General features: G+C 35.8%; 1 protein-coding gene across 1 annotated transcript in view; it reads left to right on the top strand.

The window, feature by feature from the left end:
• The window catches only part of NECAB1 (N-terminal EF-hand calcium binding protein 1), a 292,307-nt gene that overhangs the window by 93,935 nt on the left and 170,931 nt on the right, over positions 1-27,441 (top strand). Inside the window, exon 3 of the mRNA XM_065895521.1 lies at positions 2,437-2,545. Within this exon, the coding sequence (XP_065751593.1) occupies positions 2,437-2,545 (109 nt within the window). The remainder of the gene's footprint in view (positions 1-2,436; positions 2,546-27,441) is intronic.

Below are 27,441 nucleotides of genomic sequence, written 5' to 3' on the forward strand. Positions count from 1 at the left end.
TGATAAGTGTAAAATCCTTTTGTATTGATCCTTTTATCATTATATAGTGTCCTTCTTTATCTTTCTTTGTGGCCTTTGTTTTAAAGTCTATTTTGTCTGATATGAGTATTGGGACCCCCACTTTCTTTTCATTTCCATTTGCATGAAATATCTTTTTCCATCCCCTGGCTTTCAATCTATGTGTGTTCTTTGTCCTAAAGTACATTTCTTGTAAGCAGCATACTGTACACTCTTGTTTTTTTATCCAACCTGCCACTCGGTCTTTTGACTGGAGCATTTAGTCCATTAACATTTAAGGTAATTATTGATAGATATATATTTATTGCCATTTAAAACCTTATTTTCCCATTGATTTTATATTTCTTCTTTGTCCGTTTCTTTTTCCTTTCATCATTTGATGATTTTCCTTTTGTATTATACTTACGTTCTCTTTTTGGTTTTTGTGAATCTATTGTGTGTTTCTGACTTGTGGTTACACTGTTTTTCATGTATGTTAACTCCTTCCTATATATAGTTGCCTTAGACTGTAGTCATATAGGCTCAAACACATTCTAGGGGAAAAAAATCTACATTTTCTTACTCTCCTCCCCCACATTTTATGATTTTGATGTCCTCTCTTACATCTTCATGTTCTTCTTTTCGCTATTCATTGTGGTTGTCATCACTTTCACAGAAAATATTTTCGATTTTAAAATATTTTGATTAAAATTTAAAACATTCTGACTAATTTTGATTAAAACATTTCATTAAAATGTTTTAATCTGTGTACTGGTTTCTTTAAGTGATTATTTTCCAATTGTAATTTTCTTTTTCTTATAGATTCTTACTTCTTTTCTATTTAGAGAAGAGCTTTCAATATTTCCTTTAGGATAAGTATAGTATTGCTGTATTCTTTTAGTTTTTGCTTGTCTGGGAAGTTTTTTATCTCTCCTCTTCTAAAGGATAATCTTGCTGGGTAGAGTATTCTAGTTTGCAAATTTTTCCCTTCCAGGACTTTAAATATATCTTGACACTTGCTTTTGGTCTACAATGTTTCTGTAGAGGAATCAGCTGATAGTGTTAGTGGGGTTCCCTTGTAATTAACTCTTTGCTTTTCTCTTACTGCCTTTAGAATCTTCTCTTTGTCTTTAGCTTTTGACATTTTTATTATAGTATGTCTTAGCGTAGGTCTGCTTAGGTTTATCTTGTTTGGGACCCTCTGTGCTTCCTGTACCTGGATATCTGTTTCCTTCTTTACATTTGGGAAGTTTTCAGCCATAATTTCTTCAAACACATTTTTGATCCCTTTTTGCTTTCTTTCCCTCCTGGAATCCCTATTTTGCATAGGTTGGCATAGTTTATATTATCCCATAGGTCTCTTGTATTGCTTTCTTCTATTTTTTAAATTTGGCTTTCCGTCTTCTATCTTGATTGGACGATTTCCATTATTCCTTATTCCATTATTCCAGGTCACTTATTTGTTCTTCTGCATTATTCATTTTGCTATTCACTGACTTTAGCTCAGCTTTTATCTTGGCAAATGAGTTTTCTAATTTTTCTTGGTTCCTCTTTCTAGTTTCTTTTTTCTGTACTCTGCATTTCCATTGATACCCCTTCTGAATTCCTTCAGTATTTTCATTATCTCCTGTTTTAAATCAGTGTCTATCATATTGAATAGGTCTGCTTCATTGTTTGTTCTTTCAGGGGAATGCTCTTGGTCTTTTAACTGGGAGTGGTTCCTCTGCTTCATTTTACTTTTATTTCTCTCTGTGAGTTTAGGAGAAGCAATTATGTACTCTGGTCTTGGAGAGCTCTTTTTATGTGGGAGCATCCCTGTGTAGCTTGTATGGATTTAGTATTTTTGGTCTGAGGGCTTTTTTTAGTATGCATGTCTGGCACCTCTTTCCTCAGCATGTGCTGGTCATTATCCCCTTGATAGGTGGTATGCAGATGTGGCTGCTGGTGCCCAGTCCTGGAGTTCTCAGTGGTGGTAATGGCTCAGGAGTGGCCCTGGGACACAGGATGGGAGCAGAGGTGGCTCACAACCACTCCTGGAGTTTGGGCAGGTGGCAGTGGGGGCTCTCAGCCACTCCTGGGGTCTGCAAGTGTGGCAGTGGTGGCTTGCAACCACTCTTGGCTTGCAATGACTCTTGGTATCTGGGAGGGAGGTGGCAGGGGCCCATAACTACTCCTGGATTCCAAGAGGGAGATAGCAGACACCCATGACCACTCCTTGGGTCTGGGAGGGAGGAGGTGGGGACCTGTGACCATTCTTGGGTCTGGGTGGGTAATTATTTTTATTTTAAACACGTGAAATTGTTCTTCCTTTTTGAATACATGTATACATGCACAAACAAACCTGTTCAAGCATTTGAGCAAAATGTTAAAAATTAAAAGATATAATAACATACAAAATTGAAATGTTTGCTTCTCTTTTGTTTGTTCTTACCATTTTAGATGATGGAAAATTGTCCTTTGAAGAATTCAAAGCATATTTTGCAGATGGTGTTCTGAGTGGAGAAGAGTTACGTGACCTCTTTCATACCATTGATACACATAATACCAAGTAAGGAACTTTTTTAAAATCACTACATTCTGTAAACAAAGTAGAGAGGGCATGAACAAGTACATACCAATGAAACAGAGATGGAGTAAAGCTGCAGAGATCACATTTTGTAACACGCCTATGTTCAGTTCTGAGATAGCCTCTAACAATTGAAATGCTGTGAAAAACTGAATTTTGAACTGGAAAATAAAGATCTTCTGTAGGGAGTTTTCATAAAGAGTTTGCAGAATTAAAACAAAACATAGGTTATAAATAATTCTAATTCTGCCATTAATAAGAAAGTAGAATTTTACCTTGTTTCTTAGATTTCATCTCAGTTTGCTTCATTTAAAAATTGTTCTAAGTCCATTTTTATATTACTGTAGTAAAATAGGAAATAGCAGCAATTATCTGGACAATTCAGATGTGTGTGCTGAACTCCAAATCAGTGTTACCTGAGAGATGTAGGTAATGCGGGACACAGAATTTTCTCTGAGCAATCAATGTATATAGTGATCTACTTGATTTATTTTCAAATCTGGCAAAATAAAATATGAGCTCTGAAAATTTGTAGGTTTAACTGATGGATTTTTTTGAGTCATTTTACAAGAAATGATTTACTTAATTTTTGAAATTTAAAGTGCTTTATTATGTTGCACTATAGGCACAGCTATGACTACATTTCTAAAAAAATATTTGCTTCTCATGATCAAGCAAAATATTTTAAAAATATTATTTATGTGACAACAGAGGAAAATTTAACTTGCAAGTTAAAGAGGAAAATTTAACCAACAAGATATATTTCAATGTTTTCCTTCTTTCTTTCCAAATGTTTTCAAAGTGGTTATGTCACTATATTTAAAGTGATAAAAGGAAAAATATATATAATGAAAAATATTCTACCCAACAAGGGTAACATTCAGATTTGAAGGAGAGATAGTTTTAAGACAAGCAAAATCTAAAAGAGTTTGGTACCACTAAAATGTCTGTACAATAAATGTTAAAGGGAGTTCTCTAAGTGGAAAAGAAAGACCACAACCAGAAATATGAAAATTATGAAGGTAAATATCTCATTAGTAAAGGAAAACACAGTAAAGGTGGTAGATCAATCACTCACAAAACTAGTAGGCAGGTTAAAAGACAAAAGTAGTAAAATCATCTAATCCACCATAAGTAGTTAAGGGATATTTTTTTAAATGCAAAATGTGAAATAAAAAATATTAAATGTTGGGTGGGGGTGCAGGTCTGTTAGAATGCATTTGAACTTAAGAGATCAGTAAAGTATAATTATCGTGTGTGTGTGTGTATATATATACATATATATATGCACATATATATATATTGTTATATATAAACCTCATGGTAACCACAAACACAAATCTATAATAGATATACACACAAAATAGAGAAAGGAATCCAAAAATAACACTAAACATAGCATCGAATCACATTGGAAGAGTGCAAAAGAAAAAGGAAAGAACAATAAAGAACTATAAAAATGAACTGAAAACAATTAACAAAATGGCAATTGATACATACTTATCAATAACTACTTTAAATGTAAATGGATGAAATGCTCCAATCAAACAGCACAGAATGCCTGAATGGATACAAAAATAAGACCCATATGTATGCTGCCTACAAGAGACTTACTTCAGGTCTAAAGACACACAAAGACTGAAAGTGAGGGGATGCAAAAAGATATTCCATGCAAGCAGAAATGGAAAGAAAACCAGGGTAGCAATATTTATATCAGATAAAATAGACTTTTAAACAAAGACTGTAACAAAAGCCAAAGTAGGACATTACATAATGATAAAGAGATAAATGCAATAAGGATATATAACATTTATAAATATATTTAAATCCAACATGGGAGCATGTAAATATATACAGTTATATATACTAAATAACTAATGAGTCACTGAAGAAATCAAAGAGGAAATCACACAAATGAAAATAGAAACACAACAATCCACAATCTATGGGACACAGCAAAAACAGTTGTAAGAGGGAAGTTTATAGAGATACAAGCCTACCTCAGGAAAGAAGAAAAATCCCAGAGAAACAGCTTAATCTTACACTTAGAGGAACTAGAAAAAGACATGCCAACAAAATCTAATGTTAGTATGAAGAAAGCAATAATAATGAACATAGGAGAAATGAATGAAATAGAGACTAAAAAAGAGACAAAAAAAATCAATGAAACTAAGAGCTGATTCTTTGAAAAGATAAACAAAATTGATAAAACTTTAGACAGACTCATCAAGAAAAAAGGAGAGGTCCCAAATCAATAAAATAAGAAATTAAAAAAAGAGAGAGGTCCAAAATCAATAAAATAAGAAATGAAAAAGAAGTTACAACCCATGCTATAGAAATAGAAAGGATCATAAGAGATTGCTAAGAACAATTATACACCAATAAAATGGACAACCTAGAAGAAATGGATGAGTTCCTAGAAACATAAATCTCCCAAAACTGAATCAGGGAGAAATAGAAAATATTAACAGACCTATTACCAGTAATGAAAAATAATCAGTAAAAAACAAACAGAAGTTCAGGACCAGATGGCTTCACAGGTGAATTCTCTCAAATATTTAGAAGAGTTAATGCCTATCCTTCTCACACTATTCCTCCCCCCCACCAAAAAAAAATTGAAGAGGAAGGAATGCTTCTGAACTCATTGCAAGAGGCCAGCATTACCCTGATACCAAAACTAGACAAAGACCCCACAGAAAAAGAAAATGATAGGCCCATATCTCTGGTGAACATAGGTGCAAAAATCCTCAACAAAATTTTAGCACATTGAATTCAACAATACATTAAAAGGATCAAACAACATGATCAAGTGGGATTCATCCCAGATTTATCCCCCAGATGCAAGGATGGTTTAATATCAGCAAATCAATTAATAGGATACACCATGTTAACAAATGGAAGAGTAAAAATCATATGATCATCTAAACAGATGGAGAAAAACTTTTGACAAAATTCAACACCAATTTATGATTTTAAAACCTCTCAGCAAAATGAGTGTAGAAGTAATATACCTCAACATAATAAAGGCATAAATAACTAATGCACAGCTAACATCATATTCAACAGTGAAAGGTTGAAACTTTTCCCACAAAGATTAGTAACAAGAAAAGCATGCTCAATCTACCACTCCTATTCAACATAGTACTGGAAGTCTTAGCCACGGCAATTAGACTAGCAGAGGAAGTAAAAGAATTTAGATTGGAAGGAATAAGTAAAACTGTCATTGTTTGCAGATGACATGATACTATATATAGAAAATTCTATATAGTATAGATACTATATATAGAAAATTCTAAAGACATCGCCAAAAACTACTAGAACTTTCAATGAATTCAGTAAAGTTGTAGGATAAAAAATTAACATACAGAAATCTGTTGCATTTCTGTACACTAAGAACAAACTATCAGAAAGAGAAATTATGAAAACTATCTCATTTACAGTTGCATCAAAACTAATAAAATACCTAGGTATAAATCTAACCAAGGAGGTAAAAGACCCATTTGGAAAACTATAAAACGTTGATGAAAGAAATTGAAGATGACAACATACAAAGGGAAATATATACTGTGCTAAGGGATTGGAAGAATTAATATTGTTAAAATGTCCATGCCACCCAAAGCAATCTACAGTTTTAGTGTAATCCCTATCAAAATACCAATGGTAATTTCCACAGAACAGAACAAATAATTCTAAAATTTGCCTGGAAACACAAAAGACCCTGAATAATCTAAACAATTTTGAGAAAGAAAAACAACACTGGATGTATCCCACTCCCTTATTTCAAACTATACCTCAAAGCTACAGTAATCAAAACAGTATGGTACTGGCATGAAAACATAGATCAGTGGAACAGAATTAAGAGCCCAGAAATAAACCCATGTTTATATGTTCAATTAGTCTACAACAAAGGAGGCAAGGACATACAATGGAGAAAAGACAGCTTCTTCAATAAATGGTATTGGGAGAACCAGACAGCTACTTACAAAATAATCAAACTGGACTACTTTCTCATGCCATATAAAAAATATACTCAAAATGGATTAAAAACATAAATGTAAGGCCTTAAACCATAAAACCTTTAGAAGATAACACAGGCAGTATGCTATTTGACATTAGTCTTAGCAATATTTTTTTGGATTTGTCTCCTCAGGCAAGGGAAACAAAAGCAAAAATAAATAAATAAGACTACATCAAACTTAAAAGCTTTTACACAGTGAAAGAAAATATGAGAAAAATGAAAAGGCAGCCTACTGAATGTGAGAAGATATTTTCAAACTATATTTTGGAAGTCAGTATCCAAAATATACAAGGAACTCATACAAGTCAACCTCAAAAAAAAAAAAAAAAAAAAAAAAAAAAAAACAAGTAAAAAAGGGAAGAGGACTTGAATAGATATTTTTCCAAAGAAGAAATAAAGATGGCCATCAGACACATGAAAATATGCTCAAGGTCACTAATTATCAGCAAACTGCAAATGAAAACCACAATGAGATATCACCTCACACCTGTCAGAATGGGTACTATCAAAAATACAACAAATAGCAAATGTTGGTCAGGATGTGGAGTAAAGGGAAACCTTATGCACTCTTGGTGGGAATGCAATTTGGTACAGCTACTATGAAAACATAGTGTAGAGTTTCCTCAAACAATTAATGATAGAACTACCATACAATCTAGCTATTTCACTTCTGAGTATTTTTCTGAAGAAAACAAAATCAAAAAGATACATGCACCCCCATGTTCACTGCAGCATTATTTACAATAGCCAAGATTTGGAAGCAACCTAAGAGTCCATCAATAGATGGATGAATAAGGAAGATGTGGTACATACATACAGTATAATACTATTCAGCCATAAAGAGAATAAAATTTTGCCATTTGCAACAACATGGATGGACTTTTGGAGGATATAATGCTAGGTGAAATAAGTAAAATAAAAAAGGCGAATACTGTGTGATATCACTTACATGTGGAATCTAAAAAATACAACAAACTAGTGAATATAACAAAAAAGAAGCAGACTTACAGATGTAGAGAACAAAATAGTGGTTACCAATGGGGAGAGAGAGGGGAGAGGGTCAATATACGGTTGGGGGACTAGAGGTACAAAATACTATGTATAAAATGAATAAGCTACAAGGATATGTTGACAGCATAGGGAATATAGCTAATATTTTATAATAACTGCAAATATTGTTAAAAATTGTGAATTGCTATGAGTCATGGGGATGAACTGTACTGCATGAGGAATACAGTCAATATTGTAATAACATTGTATGATGATAAATGGTAACTAGATTTACTGTGATCATTTTGTAATGTATAGCAATATTGAATCACTATGTTGTACACCTGCAACTAATCTAATCAATTATTCTTCAACATCAAAAGAAGTGTTTTCACTTATCAGAAAGCCAGCATGTCCACATTTTTCAGTCAGTTAGAGGAATACATGAAGAAATTAGCATAATTTCTTGTAGAAGAGATTCACAGCACAGGCAGGGAGAATGATCCCCTGGAGGCAAAAATGATTCTTCCAGTATAGCAATTTGGAGTTCCAAATTGTCAGGATAGACCAAACAGTAGACCAGATGGAAGTTTTGCTGTTATATCAGACAGTGAACACACAGGAACGTTTCTTGGGGCCTGCAGATGGAAGCCTATGATAGAGATGGACAACTGATGTCTTCAGATCAGGTGTTCCTTATTCCAGACTAAAATAATTTTTTTGGATGCTGAGCACTGGGATTTCAACCCAGTACTTGTTAAATCACTGAAGCACACCAACACACACACACACAAAATTACCACCTACAAAAAAATCATAGTTCATCTTGAGCTAGACTTGAAAGTTTAAAATTTTCTTTCTTAACTTAACATGAAACTTTTCTCTCTAAAGTTTCACTTCATTTGTTCAATTTCTTAGGGCCATGCAGAATACGAATATTTTATAACAAGTCTTTCTAATATTTGAAGACAGTTTTTATGCACCAATAATGAGATAAAGTCCCATAATAATTGGAGAGTAATAATATCAAAGGGTTTGTTTTAGATGATAGAATTTTATTCCTTCTGAAACAGGAAAATCCGTTCATCTTATACTTGTGCATAACAGTTAAATTTTAAAGCTTGATTAGTTGGTTGATGAAACCGCCTTCTCCCTTGAGTTACCCATTGCCCTCCTTAAGTAGACACATTTTATGGGCATTAGGAAAAGAAGGCAGGATCAGTACCCAAGGAATAAGTATTTAGTAGGTTGGCCTGAAGACCAAAGCCTGCACTGCATTATGACTAGAAAGGTCATTCCAATTCCAATAGCTCCAATAGTGGGTAAGAGAGATCTCCCTATTAACGTAGCCTATACATCTTCAACTAGCACTGAACACTAAGAGAGCAGCACCAAGTGCCTGGAGGATAGGGCAGACCCCAGTCCCAAGTGCTAAGCTAAGGAAGTATGGCATGACTTAGAGTCATGAAATCAGGAAATGGAAAAAGGTGGTGTAGCTGTATATCAAGAGAGCACAGTGAAAATCAAAGTCCAGAGAATACAGGCTAAAGTGTGGTGGACACACTGGCTGTGTCAGGGTTGAGCTTTAGCAATATAGATTGGGCAAAGGAACACTGGCAGAAGAGTACTCCAAGTATTTAGACAAAGCCCAAACTGCCCATGAGCAAACTCACAGAGAACGAAGAGTCCGGATGGAGCATTTTATGATCAAGACTTACCTGTTAGAACCAGATGGCGGGCTGACCTCTGTCCAGGCATTAAGTTGCCTCTTTGGCATAAGCAGACAAAGCCCAACAGATGTATACTGTTTTCCACAGAAAGGCACAAGTTAGCTGACACATGGTGTCAATGATGTTAGTTTAGCATGCTTATACGCCAAATGAGGCATGGCGCCAGAGGAGCCAAGGAAACTAAGGAGGGAGAGAATAACATTCTTTTTATAGATTTCCCTCAACTTCTCCTAAGTCTTACTTAGCAGAGTTCACAGCAGGGCAGAAGATGTACTAGGAAGGACTTTACTGGTTGTGAGTGACAGAAACATAAATTAAACTGACTTAAAGAAATAATTATCTGATTCATGTATCTGAAAAGTCCAGAGGTAGGCTTCATGTGTGTTGGAGCAAAGTGCCTAAACAGTGGTGCTAGGAATCTATCATCTCTCACCTCTTCTTTCTCTATGTTGGCTATTCTCTTGTGCAGGCTCTCTTGCTGAGAGGTCAAGATGGTTACGAGAGGCTCAAGGTTCATATTGCCACCACCTTGGCAAATGCCAAGAGGCTGGCTTTCTTTCAGAGTAGTACCAGCAAAATTCTGGTCTTGAATTATGTTAGCCTGGCTTGGAGCTCATACACATCTCTGGAAAATCACTGTTTTCAAGGAAAAAATAAAGTGAAAAGGAACCAGGATGCTATTATCAAAATAAGGGGGAATAAATTCTGGGCAGGCAAAACTTGAGTCCCCTGTAGATCAAATAACCACCTACTCAGCCTCAAAGACTTCCACTTACCAACTCATATTTTAGAGGAAAAGGGGCTTGGTAGAGTTTCAACTCCAGAGAGTTCCTACAAAGTGTGGAGTCAATCCGGAAAATCTGAAGCTATCTATATGGGAAAAGATTGAAGCCAGGGAGAAATCTTTGTTTTAATAGGCATCCTAGTTCCATTGAGCTATGCAGGACCCTAGCCCTCTACACCTGCCTCTCTTCTTGACCATCTGATTGTGGCTATTCTCAATGTTCCTGTTTTCCCATACTCCACTAGAATCATGCCTATAATCCCCCTTTTTTTCCTTATGGTCCTACCAAGTCTCTGCAAAAAACTTAGGCAGACTTAGTGAGTAACACCTGGTCTTTTTTCTCTTAGTATTTCTCCATAATCACCTAACAGATTTTCTGGGCAGTTCTCACATATCACATTATCCTTATTTTTTTAAATTTAAAAATTAGAAAGAACTGAGTATATAACTAAGAGAAGCACTATTTGATTACATCCTATAGAGGTATACTTTTTGCCACATTCTTAGAGACTGAAAATAGAAGTCTTACAACCTTACCAAGACTCACTCTAATCTATAACCAGTTCTCCAGTTATTGATTCCATTTCGTCATTGGAACTAACCTGTAGTCATCAAATTTCCTTATTATTCACTCAATTTTTAAATGTACCTTTCATTCCAATAATTTCTGAAATCCATTTATTTTCTTTGAGCATATCTACTTCATGAAGATATGGAGAGAATCAAATAAGCTACTTCCTAAGAGTTACATTTAAAATTCTTTTCCTTCCTGTGAAGGCATTTCATTGGCACCACCACAATTTCCTCCTAAATCAGACCATTCCACAATTTGCAGTGCTGATTGGGGCTGAGGACTCTTCCTTGTAGGGAGAGTGAGGAATCAACAAAGTCTACATTATAATTAAGAAGATTAGCATAGTTTGAGGGATTTATAAAGAAGACAATTTTAGGAGATTTTCTTTAAAGTGACAGGAAATGGTTTCTCCTTAGTTATAATTTCTGAAAAAATAATTGGTTCTAATTTTCTCTGACAAAGATGATAGACAAGCCAAATTTTGTATCAAGACAATATGTATATAATTTCTAAAAAATATGTAATTTCTAAAGAAAATGTTTAATTAAATAAGGAAATACATTTATTGAATGACTATATGGCAGGCACTTACTTGCATCATCTTATTTAATCTTCACAAAAAAACAAGGTATTATTATTATTATTATTATTATTCACAGCCTACAGTTAAGGAATCTGATACAGAAAGTTAAGTGATTTGACCAAGGTTACACAGACAGTAGTGTAAGGCCTGGAGATTATTTCATGGTGGCCTGAAAACAAAACTCAAAGCTCTTTCCATTGTCATGCCACCTCAGTAAATTTTCAGACTTTTAGCTATTTATTTTGTATATCAGAAATCAAAAGGTTCCAAGGCCAGCTTTTAAACTCACTTTCAGGTGTTTCATTCTTGATGAAAAGATGCTTGATTCTTTCCAGCAGTAGAATGTATTTGGATGTACAGTATAGAGGTAATTGCTTTAATTGCTGCCTTTATCTCTCCTCTTTTTATATTCATAATGTAGGATTTTTACAGTATAGGAGTTGCTACAATGTAGCAATGTTATTCTTTTTCTCTGTGGACATTATTTTCTTTCTTGGAACATTTCCCTCCCTCCATCCTACCTTTACATTTGGAATTTATCTTGTGCTTTTGGACTTACTTCTCTTACTACTCTCCATCCCATCACTCTGCACTTACCTCATTTTCTCCATTGTTCTTCAGAGCACTCACAGAGTTTTACTGTTTCAATTAGTCATTTCTATTAAAGACCTTTGTTTCCAATTTTTTTCAGATATTTTATATTTTTAATATTATCTAGAGAATTATTCTCTGCTTGTCACCTCTTCCTCCCAATAAAGAACTTGAATTCTCTCTTGATCTTTTGTTTTTTAATAAATTTATTTATTTTTGGCTGTGTTCGGTCTTCATTGCTGCACATGGGCTTTCTCTATTTGTGACAAGCAGGAGCTACTCTTCGTTGCGGTGACTGGGCTTCTCGTTGCAGTGGCTTCATTGTTGCGGAGTACAGGCTCTAGGCACATGGGCTTTGGTAGTTGTGGCATGCAGGCTCAGTAGTTGTGTCTCATGGGCTCTGGAGCTCAGGCTCAGTAGTTGCCGTACACGGGCTTAGTTGCTCCTCAGCATGTGGGATCTTCCCGGACCAGGGCTCGAACCCATGTCCCTTGAATTTGCAGATGGATTCTTAACCATTGCACCACCAGGGAAGTCTCCTCTTTCAATCTTAACTGTACTCTGTCTTCCCATCAGCCATGATAAAATTGCTAATGGTGAAGCAAAATCTATTACTGCTTAAAATAAAAATTGTCTACTGAGGAATCAAGGCAAATTATTTATTCACCTAACTGCAGTGTTCTTTCTTACTTGCCAATACCCACCAAGTGGGTGAAATCAAATCAGTAAAATGTTAACCCCAATCTTTAAAAAATATGTGATGCTCACTTCTTGGACAAGTCTCCATCTCTCATCTTCCATGTCCAATAAATTCTGTCCTTATTCCCCTCCAGTTTATTAATCCTATGAATCCATCTATTCCCTTTACTGTCACACATTCCCTAAGTACCTGCTTTCTCTTTTTTACAACTATACTATTCTCAAAAATGGTCTGTTTGATGGAAGAGTTACAATTGTTTTTCTCTGTGACATCTTGAGATTATAAAATTCTTGAAATAAATACAAATAACCTGAAAGTCATTGCTTACTTCTTAAATGAATATTTTTAAAGAGCAATTTCTTTAGGAAAATACTTTCCCTTCACAATAAAATTTAGATAAATAACATATGCTTCCTATAAAAAAGAACTCAAACAGTATAGAAATCATAAGAAAGAGCAGAAAAAAACACCTGAAATTTCATCACTTTGAGAAAACTACCCATAGCATTTAGTTACCATTACTTCCAATGTGTGCATTCAGTTTGTTTGTTTTTTTTCCACAAATGACTTTATTTTATTTTAACATCTTTATTGGAGAATAATTGCTTTACAATGGTGTGTTAGTTTCTGCTGTACAACAAAGTGAATCAACTATACATATACATTTATCCCTATTTCTCCTCCCTCTTGAGTCTCCTTCCCACACTCCCTATCCCACTCCTCTAGGTGGACACAAAGCACCGAGCGGATCTCCCTGTGTCATGTAGCTGCTTCCCACTAGCTATCTACTTTACATTTGGTAGTGTATATATATCCATGTCACTCTCTCACTTCGTCCCAGCTTACCCTTCCCCCTCCCCATGTCCTCAAGTCCGTTCTCTACATCTACGTCTTTATTCCTGTCCTTCCCCTAGGTTCTTCAGAACCTTTTTTTTTTTAGATTCCATATATATGTGTTAGCATATGGTATTTGTTTTTCTTTTTCTGACTTACTTCACTCCGTATGACAGTCTCAAAGTCCACCCACCTCACTGCACATAACTCAATTTTGTTTCATTTTATGGCTGAGTAATATTCCATTGTATATATGTGCCACATCTTCTTTATCCATTCATCTGTTGATGGACACTTAGGTTGCTTCCTTGTCTTGACTATTGTAAATACAGCTGCAATGAACATTGTGGTACATGACTCTTTCTGAATTATGCTTTTCTCAGGGTATATGCCCAGTAATGGGATTGCTGGGTCGTATGGTAGATCTACTTTAGTTTTTGAAGGAACCTCCATACTGTTCTCCATAGTGGCTGTGTCAGTTTACATTCCCACGAACAGTGCAAGAGGGTTCCCTTTTCTCCACACCCTCTCCAGCATTGACTGCTTATAGATTTTTTGATGATGGCCATTCTGACTGGTATGAGGTGATACCTCATTGTAGTTTTGATTTGCATTTCTCTAATGATTAGTGACGTTGAGCATCCTTTCATGTGTTTGTTGGCAATCTGTAGGTATTCTTTGGAGAAATGTCTATTTAGGTATTCTGCCCATTTTTGGATTGGGTTGGTTATTTTTTTTGATATTGAGCTGCATGAGTTGCTTGTATGTTTTGAAGATTAATCCTTTGTCATTTGCTTCATTTGCAAATATTTTCTCCCATTTTGAGGGTTGTCTTTTTGTCTTGTTTATAGTTTCCTTTGCTGTGCAAAAGCTTGTAAGTTTCATTAGGTCCAATTTGTTTATTTTTGTTTTTATTTCCATTTCTCTAGGATGTGGGTAAAAAAGGAGCTTGCTGTGATTTATGTCATAGAGTGTTCTGCCTATGTTTTCCTCTAAGAGTTTGATAGTGTCTGGCCTTACATTTAGGTCTTTAATCCATTTTGACTTTATTTTTGTACATGGTGTTAAGGAGTATTCTAATTTCATCTTTTACATGTACCTGTCCAGTTTTCCCAGCACCACTTATTGAAGAGGCTGTCTTTTCTCCATTGTATATTCTCTCCTCCTTTATCAAAGATAAGGTGACCATATGTGCGTGGGTTTATCTCTGGGCTATCCATCATGCTCCTTTGATCTATATTTCTGTTTTTGTGCCAGTACCACACTGTCTTGATTACTGTAGCTTTGTAGTATAGTCTGAATTCAGGGAACCTGATTCCTCCAGCTCTGTTTTACTTCACGTTTGCTTTGGCTATTTGGGTCTTTTGTGTTTCCATACAAATTGTGAAGTTTTTTGTTCTAGTTCTGTGAAAAATGCCATTGGTAGTTTGATAGGGATTGCACTCAATTTGTAGATTGCTTTGGGTATTATAGTCATTTTCACAATGTTGATTCTTCCAATCCAAGAACATGGTATATCTCTCCATCTGTTTATATCATCTTTAATTTCTTTCATCAGTGTCTTATACTTTTCTGCATATGGGTCTTCTGTCTCCTCAGGTAGGTTTATTCCTAAGTATTTTATTCCTTTTGTTGCAATGGTAAATTGGAGTGTTTCCTTAATTTCTCTTTCAGATTTTTCATCATTAGTACATAGGAATGCAAGTGCATTCTGTTTTAATCACAGAGGACTACTTTCTTTTGAGTTTCTTCTCTTCCACTGTCCCCTAACCCACTCTCCATAACCAATCTTCACCAGCACCTAATGTGTGATCTTCTGCATCTTTTTTCCATGCTTGTGTAATTGTATATACATCTATATGTCTCATGAAAGCATTCCCTGACCTTCCTTTTTAGGTTAAATTTCTCATTCTGCCTTCTCGTTGTAATATGTATCTCTTCTCTGCAGCTCTTGAATCAACTACAATTCTATATTTGTTTTGTGTTTGATTAATGCTCATGTTGCCTGGCCTAAACTTCATGAAGGCAGAGGTCATGACTCTTTTGCTTTCCACTGATTCCAGGACCTAGCATAGCATCTAGCACATATTACAAGTTCAATGAGAAGGGAGAGATTTCTCCTACTCCATACCTTATACTATGCATTTTGCTTGATTAGCCCTGCCCCTCCCCTCTGCCTAGTAAAGTTTTCCAGGCATCAAGGTCCACTCAACTCAATGAAAAGTAGTGCTGCAATGTGGAAAGAATTCAGGAACTGGTCAAGGTTAAATCCTTCGACTATCTAGCTATGAGGACTATGGGTGGTCATTGTTCTTCACTGAACCCTAATTTCATTTGGCTGTAAAATAGAGCCAATATAAAAACCCAACTTTCAAAGTTTAGCAGTAATGTATATAAACACCTGCCATAAAATAATAATTATTATGATGTAATCACTAAACTTTTCTTCTTTCCTGTTCATCTTTTTTCTCCAAATTTCTATAAGTATGGTTTATACTTTCAAAATGTACCACTAAATTATATGCCATCTCTTATATTTTGCTAATTGTTTCACTAGTATATTAATCTTGTCTCCAGATCTAAACTATAAACTCCTCTGAGGCAAGGACATTGTTCTCACTACTGTAGCAATTACTGGAATACATTCAATAACGACTTGGTTACTTGATGGATTGTTATAGAAGTCGGATATATTGATTAGGTAAAAGAAAGGCATGCAAAGGTATATTGCTTGTGACTTTTAGACTTTAGAACCTGGCCGACTGACCACAGAAAAGGTGATGCCGCTGACAAATCTGACTCTTCTTGTTGGGGACAGAATAAATGATAAATCTGGCTTTGGACTCTCAGTTAAACAGTTTCAAAAGTTGTTACTTTTTTAAAATAGTTATCTACTCCTATGAATTTAAAAACATGAAATGCAATGTTAAGATGTAAATGTGAATATTTCCTTACTCTAACGGATTCAGAATATGTTCAAGTTAAGAATTTCTTTTTGTCCCAGTATATTTAATACATTTACATGTAAAAGAAAAGTTTTCAATGCTTAAAAAGAATCTCCTACTACATAAAATAGTATATTCTCTTTTATGATCTTAAAAGGTTTCTCATGGAGAAAAAATAGACTAAATAGCAATAGCTTTTAGCAGTTAAACTGTAATAGGAAGAAAGCTGAGCATGGGTATCAACTGAACATTATTGTCCTTTTTCATTCACTAAAGGATTTAACGGTTTAATTTTATTTTGAAGTTTCCCTGGGAACCTATTTTTAATCAACTTCAGATTAAAAACAGTGATTCAGAATAATTAGAAATCTACTCATGGAGGGCCTTAGAATTGTGATCACTTGCACAAATAATTTTTCCTCTATCATTCCATCCTCACTGCTATCAGGTAGAAATTAGTAGATATAGACTTGAGACTGGCAAAAAGAGTTTCTCTTTTCTCTCTTTCTTTCTTTGAATTGTAAATAGTTTCTAAGTGAAAACTCGGATTATCAAACTTGACAGTTTTATTCCAGTTGAGATCATTGCTTCCAAGAAATTAGTCATCTTTTACCTACATATTCATTTATTTATTCAACAAATATTTATTAACCAACTACAATAGGTACTATGTGCCATGTATTATACATAAATGAATAAATATTACTTTATATTTATGGGAAGCTGACATTGACTGATAGAAAATTGTTTTCTAAATATCTTATGGGGGGTTTATTTTTTGCAAAAGAGGAGTCAGTGGCTCCTACTTAATATGTTTATTAATATTCTATTAATATTTCTATTTCTATGCCTGTCTTAACCTAGGATCTTTACAATAGTTATTTCTTGGTGATAAAATGCAATATAACATGTCCATTACTGTTTGAAAAACCTGTCCTTTAATAAAAATTAGTTTGTGTGAAAGTTATTAGTAGGAGACTAACTTTTAAAAAATGGCTTCAAAAAACCAGAGACTCCTAGGTTATGTGGAAATGAGTCACCTGTCTCACTTTGGCCAAAGGTCAACCATTTAAGGAAATAATATAGACAAGGGAAGTGATATCCTATTACTTGAAAAATAACTTATCAAGGTTCTTCCTCTGGACTCATCAAGAATCAAATAGGGAGAGTTACCATTTAACATTTATTTCAAAAATATAAGTAGAAATAATGGAATTTTATCTACTGTCTCTGAGTCACTGTCTCTGCCTGGTTTCTTTCAATCTCTCTCACTCTTTCTTTCTGTCTTGGTCTGATCAATCCCCAAATTTGATGTAAAATTGTGTCTATACCAAACTCATAGAATGAATTGTAAGAGCTCTCCAGTTTTTGAATATTTGTTTTCCTATTTATTCTAAGTATCTCCTGGCAATTCTACTTTTTTTCTTTTTAAACATCTTTATTGGAGCATAATTGCTTTACAATGGTGTGTTAGTTTCTGTTGTATAACAAAGTGAATTAGCTATACATATACATATATCTCCATATCTCCTCCCTCTTGCATCTCCCTCCCACCCTCCCTATCCCACCCCTCTGGTGGTCACAGAGCACCGAGCTGATCTCCCTGTGCTATGCGGCTGCTTCCCAGTAGCTATCTGTTTTACATTTGGTAGTATATATAAGTCCATGCCACTCTCTCACTTCGTCCCAGCTTACCATTCTGCACCGCCTACCCCGCCGTGTCCTCAAGTCCGTTCTCTACATCTGTGTCTTTATTCCTGTCTTACCCTTAGTTTCTTCAGAATTTTTTTTTTTTTAGATTCCATATATATGTGTTAGGATGTGGTATTTGTTTTTCTCTTTCTGACTTCACTCTGTATTACAGACTCTGGGTCCACCCACGTCACTACAAATAACTGAATTTCATTTCTTTTTATGGCTGAGTAATATTCCATTGTATATATGTGCCACATCTTCTTTATCCATTCTTCTGTCAATGGACACTTAGGTTGCTTCCATGTCCTGGCTATTGGAAATAGAGCTGCAATGAACATTGTGGTACATGACTCTTTCTGAATTGTGGTTTTCTCAGGGTATATGCCAAGTAGTGAGATTACTGGGTCACATAGTAGTTCTATTTTTAGTTTTTGAAGGAACCTCCATACTGTTCTCCATAGTGGCTGTATCAATTTACATTCTCACCAACAGTGCAAGAGGGTTCCCTTTTCTCTACACCCTCCTGAGCATTGATTGTTTGTAGATGTTTTGATGATGGCCATTCTGACTGGTGTGAGGTGAAACTTCATTGTAGTTTTTTTTTTAATCTCATTAATAGGATTTTTAAATATGATTTTTTAAAAATTTATTTATTTATTTTATTTATTTAGTTTTGGCTGCATTGACTCTTCCTTGCTGCGTGTGTGCTTTCTCTAGTTGTGGTGAGTGGGGGCTACTCTTCATTGCAGGGCTAGGGCTTCTCATTGCAGTGGCTTCTCTTGTTTTGGAGCATGGGCTCTAGGCACATGGGTGTCCATAGTTGTGGCTCGTGGGCTCTAGAGCTCAGGCTCAATAGTTGTGGTGCATGGGCTTCATTGCTCCATGGTGTGTGGGATCTTCCTGGACCAGGGCTTGAACCTTTGTCCCCTGCATTGGCAGGCGGATTCTTAACAACTGCACCACAGGGGAAACCCCATTGTAGTTTTGATTTGCATTTCTCTAATGATTAGTGATGTTGAGTATTCTTTCACGTGTGTCTTGGCAATCTGTATATCTTCTTTAGAGAAATGTCTATTTAGGTCTTCTGCCCATTTCTGGATTGGGTTGGTTGTTTTTTTTTTTGATATTGAGTTGCATGCACTGCTTATAAAATTTGGAGATTCATCCTTTGTCGGTTGCTTCATTTGCAAATATTTTCTCCCACTCTGAGGGTTGTCTTTTTGTCTTGTTTATAGTTTCCTTTGTTGTGCAAAAGATTTTAAGTTTCATTAGGTCCCATTTGTTTATTTTTGTTTTTATTTCCATTCTCTAGGATGTGGGTTAAAAAATATCTTGCTGTGATTTATGTCATAGAGTGTTCTTCCTATGTTTTCCTCTAAGAATTTTATAGTGTCTGGCCTTACATTTAGGTCTTTAATCCATTTTGAGTTTATTTTTGTGTATGGACTTAGGGAGTGTTCTAATTTCATTCTTTTACATGTAGCTCTCCAGTTTTCCCAGCACCAATTATTGAAGAGGCTGTCTTTTCTCCATTGTACATTCTTGCCTCCTTTGTCAAAGATAAGGTGACCATATATGTGTGGGATAATCTCTGGGCTATCCATCCTGTTCCATTGATCTATATTTCTGTTTTTGTGCCAGTACCATACTGTCTTGATTACTGTAGGTTTGTAGTATAGACTGAAGTCTGGGAGCCTGATTCCTCCAGCTCCATTTTTATTTCTTAAGATTGCTTTGGCTATTCAGGGTCTTTTGTGTTTCCATACAAATTATGAAATTTTTTGCTCTAGTTCTTTGAAAAATGTCATTGGTAATTTGATAGGGATTGCACTGAATCTGTAGATTGCTTTGTGTAGTAGAGTCATTTTCACAATGTTGATTCTTCCAATCCAAAAGCATGGTATGTCCCTCCATCTGTTTGTATCATCTTTAATTTCTTTCATCAGTGTCTTATACTTTTCTATATACAGGCCTTTTGTCTCCTTAGGTAGGTTTATTCCTAGGTATTTTATTCTTTTTGTTGCAATTGTAAGTGGCAGTGTTTCCTTAATTTCTCTTTTAGATTTTTCATCATTAGTGCATAGGAATGCAAGAGATTTCTGTGCATTAATTTTGTATCCTGCTACTTTACCAGATTCATTGATTAACTCTAGTAGTTTTCTGGTAGAGTCTTTAGGAATCTCTATATATAGTATCATGTAATCTGCAAACAGTGACAGCTTTACTTCTTCTTTTCTGATTTGGATTCCTTTTATTTCTTTTTCCTCTCTGATAGCTGTGACTAAATCATCCAAAACTATATTGAATAATCGTGGTGAGAGTGGACAACCTTGTCTTGTTCCTGATCTTAGTAGAAATGGTTTCATTTTTTCACCATTGAGAACGATATTGGCTGTGGGTTTGTCATATATGACCTTTAGTATGTTGATGTAAGTTTCCTCTATGCCTACTTTCTGGAGGGTTTTTTCCATAAATGGCTGTTGAATTTTGTCAGAAGGTTTTTCTGCATTTTTGAGATGATCATGTTGTTTTTCTCCTTCAATTTTTTAATATGGTTTATCACATCTCTTGATTTGAATATATTGAAGAATCCTTGCATTCCTGGGATAAATCCCAGTTGATCATGGTGTATGATCCTTTTAATGTGCTGTTTGATTCTGTTTGCTACTATTTTGTTGAGGATTTTTACATCTATGTTCATCAGGCACTTCTACTTGTATTTAGTTTTTTAATCACAGATTTCTGCTTTTTATAGTTTATATTTCAAATATAGTTTATATTTTATATTTAACTTTGTTGCCCACGAAGCTAAATGTGTATATGTCCTGGGTGGTCATGAACACTCAACGAGATTATGTCTTTAAAATAGTGTGTATTCAGAGAGACCAGTCCAATGAAAAAATCAGGGTGTGTTTTTCCTTTACTTTTGATAAATGTATTAAAAGTAATTATTCTCATTGTATTTGATTAGAACTCTTCTTTAATGTGAAGAAAATAATTGGATTTTAAAGCCCATAACAGAAATCCCCCTGTCATAGACCACACAACAAATTTCTGTCCTTGATTTATTACTTAAAGTTTTTGGCACAATATTTCTTAATCCAGGTAACATTAATCCCTGAAAATTTAATATAAAATGTTATAGATATGAAGTATCTTCATTCTGGTAGGAAGGAAAGTAGGATGATTGATGCATTGTATCAGACATTCAATGTCCAGTCCCAAAACAGCAAAGAAACCCTACATGAGATTCATCATCCCTCTTAACTTCTAAATCAGATGTCATCAGTTTTTTGAAAATAATTTTATATCAACCTTGATACAGCACAAAAAGAGTTTAGATATTGTAAGAGGCTACCACAAAAACCCACTGAAGGTTCTTGGGAATTTTAGGAAGGAGGATCCTGGAGATTAGGGCGAGAAGGCTATTAAGTTGAACTCTGAAGTCAACCCATGTCTAAGATTCTGTCTTGCCCATGCATACTGAGCTTGCGTTCTTTCAACAGAGTAACTGAGTGTTTACTAAGCACCAGATATTGCGCTAGGTACTGGGGATATATTGGTGAACAAGAGATTTGTAGTTTAGAAGCAACATAGGAAAGTAATAGCTTGATTAATTATGACAGGGAAATACAACTGTTTTGGGGTTGGGGAGTTACAGCAGACCTAGTCTAAAAGGTCAATCAAGACCTCATGGAAGAAGTGACTTCTAAGTCATGAGATATCATCAAGAAGAGGTATGGACATGAATGGGGATGCAGATGATAGAAGTTTCTAGCCAAAGAAAATAGCATATGTGGAAGTCTTTAGGTAAGAGAGAGTGTGGCATGTTGGAACAACTGAACACATTCAGCATGCCCATAATATCAAATTCAAGAGGGTGATGATAAGAGGAGCTAGAGAGGCAAGCAAGGAGCCAAGTTGTGAAAGGCCTTGTGAACCAGAGGGGCTTGTGAATTTCCACCCTCAGGTCAGTGTGAAATTGTCAAACGGTCTTAAACATGGAAGTGAGTGGATTAGGTTTATGTTTTATGATAGAAAATTGGATCCCTTCAAAATGAAGAGAATTGATGACAGCTGACAAGTCTAAAGACAGAAACACCAATTAAGAGGCAGCTGCAGCTGTACTTGAAAAGTGTTTATATGAACCATAATTTTGAGAGTCTGTACTCTAGTCTTTCTGAGTTGGCTTAAATCTTCCTGATCCAGAAAGATTTTGGATGATAGTTATCCTGATGCTGCAGAGCAATAATCATGGTTAACCTTTATGGGTAATTTACCATGTGCAAGACCCTGTTTTAAGCACTTTACATTCATTAACTTATTTAATCTTTACAACAAACCTATGATTGAGCCCAGTTTGCACATGAGAAAACTGAAACACAGAGAGATCCAGTAAGTGTCCCAAAGTCACACAGAGAGCAAGGGGTAAGGCTAGGCACTGTAGCTCTTAACCACCACTCTATACAGCCCCCTGTTAAATCAGTCTTTGTATGTACACTGCCTTGGTGTCTGGCAGAGTGGTAATCTTCATTTTGTTTCCAAAATCCCTGGCCAAGCAAACTTTTCAGTGTTTTACTATCTTTGAATATTAAGTGAGGCTAATAATATTTTCTGGCAGTAAGTTGTAAAAAAATCATGACACAAATGTTAAGAAACAGTTTAGTCTGTCATCCAAGGAAGGTTCTACATAAATATGTGAAGTTTGTTTGACTTGGGTTAGTAGTACTTGTGAGTACAGAAGTACTTGTGAGTGCAGAACCACATGAAGCACCAATTCATTGCTCATTGCTGCTTCCTGGGTTTTAGACAGGAGAAAAATGATGGCAGCTGTGAAGCTACAATTTCATTCAGTTCTCTGCACACTGCCCTAAATTTTTTTTTTTTTTTTCGGTACGCGGGCCTCTCACTGTTGTGGCCTCTCCCGTTGCAGAGCTCTGGATGCGCAGGCTCAACGGCCATGGCTCACGGGCCCAGCCGCTCCGCGGCATGTGGGATCTTCCTGGACCAGGGCACGAACCTGTGTCCCCTGCATCGGCAGGCAAACTCTCAACCACTGCGGCCCCAGGGAAGCCCCTGCCCTAACTCTTCTTTGGGAGATATTGCTGATATCTGTGGTGGGGGCACTCAATAAATAGAAATCTAATATTTCAAAAGGTGTTACCAAAATGGTGGTGATGAACCTATCAATTTAGTGACCAAGTAGCTGAAATAGCTGACTGGAAAATGTGTGTAGAAATGAACTATCTTTGGGAGAGAACCTTTTGAGATTAACATCTCTCTTTCTGAAGAGCCTTAGTAATGTGAACTCTTGTTGACAGGATTTGCTTTTTTCCTAATCATGGTTTCAGGATGCGATAGTAGCTTGAAAAATATCTTTTGAAAAAAAGATATTAGTATTAGTGTAGTATAGAGATAGATGGGGGTCAAAAAGGCATTGACTTAGTAATAATAGAATACTGGAGGCCACTTCAGCCTCTGGGTATCATCTAAGAAAGGGATTTAAAAACTGTTTGGGACTGTGCCTCCATCTCTCTTCTCCTAGTGTTTAGTTTCTCAGCCGTGAAAATGGTCTGGGGACTTGTTTTCAAAGATTGCAAGGAAAGGGGGGAACTGAGCAGACTGAATTTTGGTCTTGAGAGAGAAGAAACTTCTTGATGGATAATGGGGTTGCGGCAGTTCTGAGAATTAAAGGAAAACAGTCTGGGTAGCTCAGGCCTGAGAAGCAATTTGGGGCACTTAACAGTCAGGACCCCATGCAATTCTCTAGAAGGTAGATACTAAGGAATTCCACAAGGTGGGCCACAGGGAGCCTCCTAAAAGGTCCATCCACCCTGACCTCAAAGGTCAAATTTTGTCCTTGAGCTTGAAGTTATATCCAGTACAAATCTATATGTCTGACAAATACATGCGATGCTACTTTTTAAATTTTTCCATTGTTTCTAATCCCTTAAATACAAGTGCTGGGTAGGAGGGAAGATTGCTTAACCTGCACCTCACATTGTAGAAGCTGTCTGCAGAGGAAACACATCAGCAGGCTCTCAAGGGCCTGGCTGTGTTTGTGGGGCTTCTTAGTTGCTGTTGACTGTTTGTTTGATGTAGGCTGGAACTACTTGTCTGCTAGAGCTCTTTGCTCTTCATACAAGTCCTAGGCTGTCTAGCCCTGCATTGTGCATATTTGGAGCTTTTTAACCACACTCAGAGGTTTTTCTAATGTAGGAATTTTCTATAAAGCCACAGAATGCTGAGACGATGCTATCACTTAGATGGCTAGAGGATTTCTTTGTTGTCTTGCTCGATGGATCTCAGAACTTTACACCTGATTTTTATGGTATGTACTTTAAGAGTTTTGCTAAAGGTGCTAATGACTTTGGGGGCAATATAAATGGTACATGATTGTAAGTGCTAGAAAAGTTGCCTTGGAATGTGGCAGATGAGGATAGACAGAAACATGTACATTTTACTGGTTTGTACCCCTTCTGGAATCATTCCTTTGGTTGAATGAGTGGATAATTACTGGTCTTCTTTTCCCTTTCATATCCAAGAGAGATATAGGTAAATACTTCCCTTATTAAAAGAAAGAGGAAAAAATCTTACTGTTTCCTCCTTGCGTTTTTTTTTTTTAAATAATTTATTTCTGAAGCAGCTATGATTTGCAGGGTGATGAGTAGAAAATCTTTAACATTTTCTCAGCATAGAGTAGAAAAAATGAATTTGATGATTTTTCAATGGTCCCATTGTCTATTGTTAGTGGGAACTATTTACATGCTCACCAATCAGAACAGTGACAAGACCCTGAGGATAATTTCAACACTGAACCCTGGAAATTGTTTTATTTCACTCAAACAGACGTTTATCAGTACTGACTATGGGCCAGGAACTATACAAATGTAAAATCTAGCATATTTTTGGACAGAAGTGCTTCCTTCTGAGCTGGATGTTTCCTTTTACATTTTTAGATCACTGACAATGTATGTCAAGGAAAAGAAAACAAAAAAACTTGCTTCTGCAGGGAACTTCTAGTCTAACTCTTTCATTTTACATTCAAGGAAACTGAGTTCAAAGAAGATAATTATGACTGACTAAGCCTGGACTAGGACAAATGTCTCCTAAACCCATCCCTCCCTCTTCTCTATTCTCTACTGCCACCCTAGCAGACCATGAAACCCAGGTGGATGGGAAATGTAAGGGTTTTTTTCCTATGACTTAATTTCTATTTTGAGCATCCATTCTGCCAGGTGGTGGAAATTTATTGTCAGTCAGTACAGGGTAATTCTCTTCCATTTCTGGGTGCTGTGCATAAGTCTGGGGCCTTACCTAGTACAAAATCACAAGTGAAGAGGGGCATCTCTACCTCTCTGTTCACCTTTCCATGATGCATCTGTAGTATTATCTTCCTTTCCACCTGATTTTTTGTTCATTAGTTCAGGAAGGTCCCTTGCATTCTCTCTTTTTCTCACGCCCAACCCTTTTCATATCTGCCAGCTCTCTGGGCCATGTCTCTACTGCTTTCAAATCCTGAGAGTCTCTGTAGTATTCCAAAGTCAGTCTCTATGCAGGTAATTCTGTGAAACTGTTTCAGGTGATTCTGCTCAAACATACCACATAGATGTGTTGGCTTGATGCTTCCCACCATGCCGATCAAGGAGAACACGAACTTTCTATCTGGAGATGCTAGATCTCAAACTTCTCTATGGTTCTACCACCAAACAACCTTTTTCACCTTACAGACATAGCCTTGAGGGGAAGACAGGGTAAATGACCTCAGGGAAGATGACCCTGGAATCACTTTCCCTATGTCTCTTTTCCTCTTCTACTCTAGGAAATCTTATCCAGTTAGGGGGTGGGGACGATTAGCTATTAATGAGTTGTAGTCTTCTAAATCTTTCATCTTACCTAGGTCTAGACTTTTGAATTTCAAAAGTCAAGAGTCTGATCCCTTGTATTAGTCAAGGTTCTCCAGAGAAGCAGAATCAATAGGATGTATATTAATATAGAGATTTCTTTTGAGGAATTGGCTCTTGCAATTATGGATTCCAGTGAGTCCAAAATCTGCAGGGTGGGCTGGAGGCCCAGGAAAAGCTGATGTTGCAGTTCAAGTCAAAAGGCCACCTGCTAGAGAATTCACTCATGTTTGGGAGACGTCAGTCTTTTTTTTTTTTTCTATTCAGGCCTTTAGCTGATTGGATGAGGCCCACTCACATTATGGAAGGTAAACTGTTTTACTCACAGATTATTGATTTAAATATTCATCTCATCCAAAAACTGTCTCACAGAAATATCCAGAATAATGATTGATCACATATCTGAGCACTGTGGCCCAGCCAAGTTGACACATAAAATTAATTCTCACACCGTCTCTTATTTATGGTCTGCCTTGTCCTTGCTTCTCCAAGACAATAGTAGCTTAGTCAGTAGGAAGAAATAATAGGTACTGTGAAATAATAGGTAGGTACTGTGGAGGTAGAAGTGGATCGTGAGACTCTTTCATATTTTTAAAATACCCAACTTGCATAGTTATAGTATTTATATATTTACTTTGACTGTTATTAATTAGAATTTTTCAATATGTTACTTCATAAGTACATTTTCATTTTCACAGGTATTTATCTTCGGTCTTCCAAAAAAATAAAGTTTCTGTGAAAACATACACTGGTTTATCTTCAGTTGATTATAATTTTTTTGTATTTTTCATCAATAAACAGTTAATGAATTCTATTAATTAAAAAAATTGTTTTTAAACCACAAGGTAGGGCACTATATATTTAAGTGGAAACTATGCAATTTTTCATTAATATTTGTCACTGAGAAAACTGAAGTATAACTTCATTCACTTAACTTGATTTTTTAAAATTTTCTTGAGATTTGCATATTTTGTCTTTATACAAAATCAAAGGACACTAGTCTGGTAAAACTTCTAGACAAAATCTTCTAAAATGAGCAATGTTTTTTGCTCCAAACAGCTGGGTGTTTTTTTTTTTCTTTGAGTGTCATCTATGTTCTAATTTTTTAGTAGATTTTCCCTGAGTGATTTTTGAAAGCCAGCAAAGTAATGCTTGTGACTCCCTTTGAGCTGCTGGGAGACCACAGGGTTTTCCAGAAGTTCCACTGGGTACATCCTAAGTTCTGTGAAGCAGAGATCAAGCTGGGCTAAGTGAACAAAAATGACATATCCTTAATTGCCACAAAATGATACCTAATTACCTTCCTGCCAGATTTAATGTAACACAATATAGCTAAGATGGTGTTTGATTTCAATGTCACTTATAAAAGATAATCTTTTAGAACTGGAATGACTTCACCAATTTTACAGCTTGCATTTTAATAGGTGTCCTTTGGGTATGCATGCTGTCGATCATATTTTGGCCATTGATATCTAATGCTTTGCTAAGATTGTTATTACAACAAAATAGCTTTTTGTTTAACACCAAAAG

This window comes from Phocoena phocoena, chromosome 17, assembly GCF_963924675.1.
Source record: "Phocoena phocoena chromosome 17, mPhoPho1.1, whole genome shotgun sequence".
Taxonomy (NCBI): Eukaryota; Metazoa; Chordata; class Mammalia; order Artiodactyla; family Phocoenidae; genus Phocoena; species Phocoena phocoena.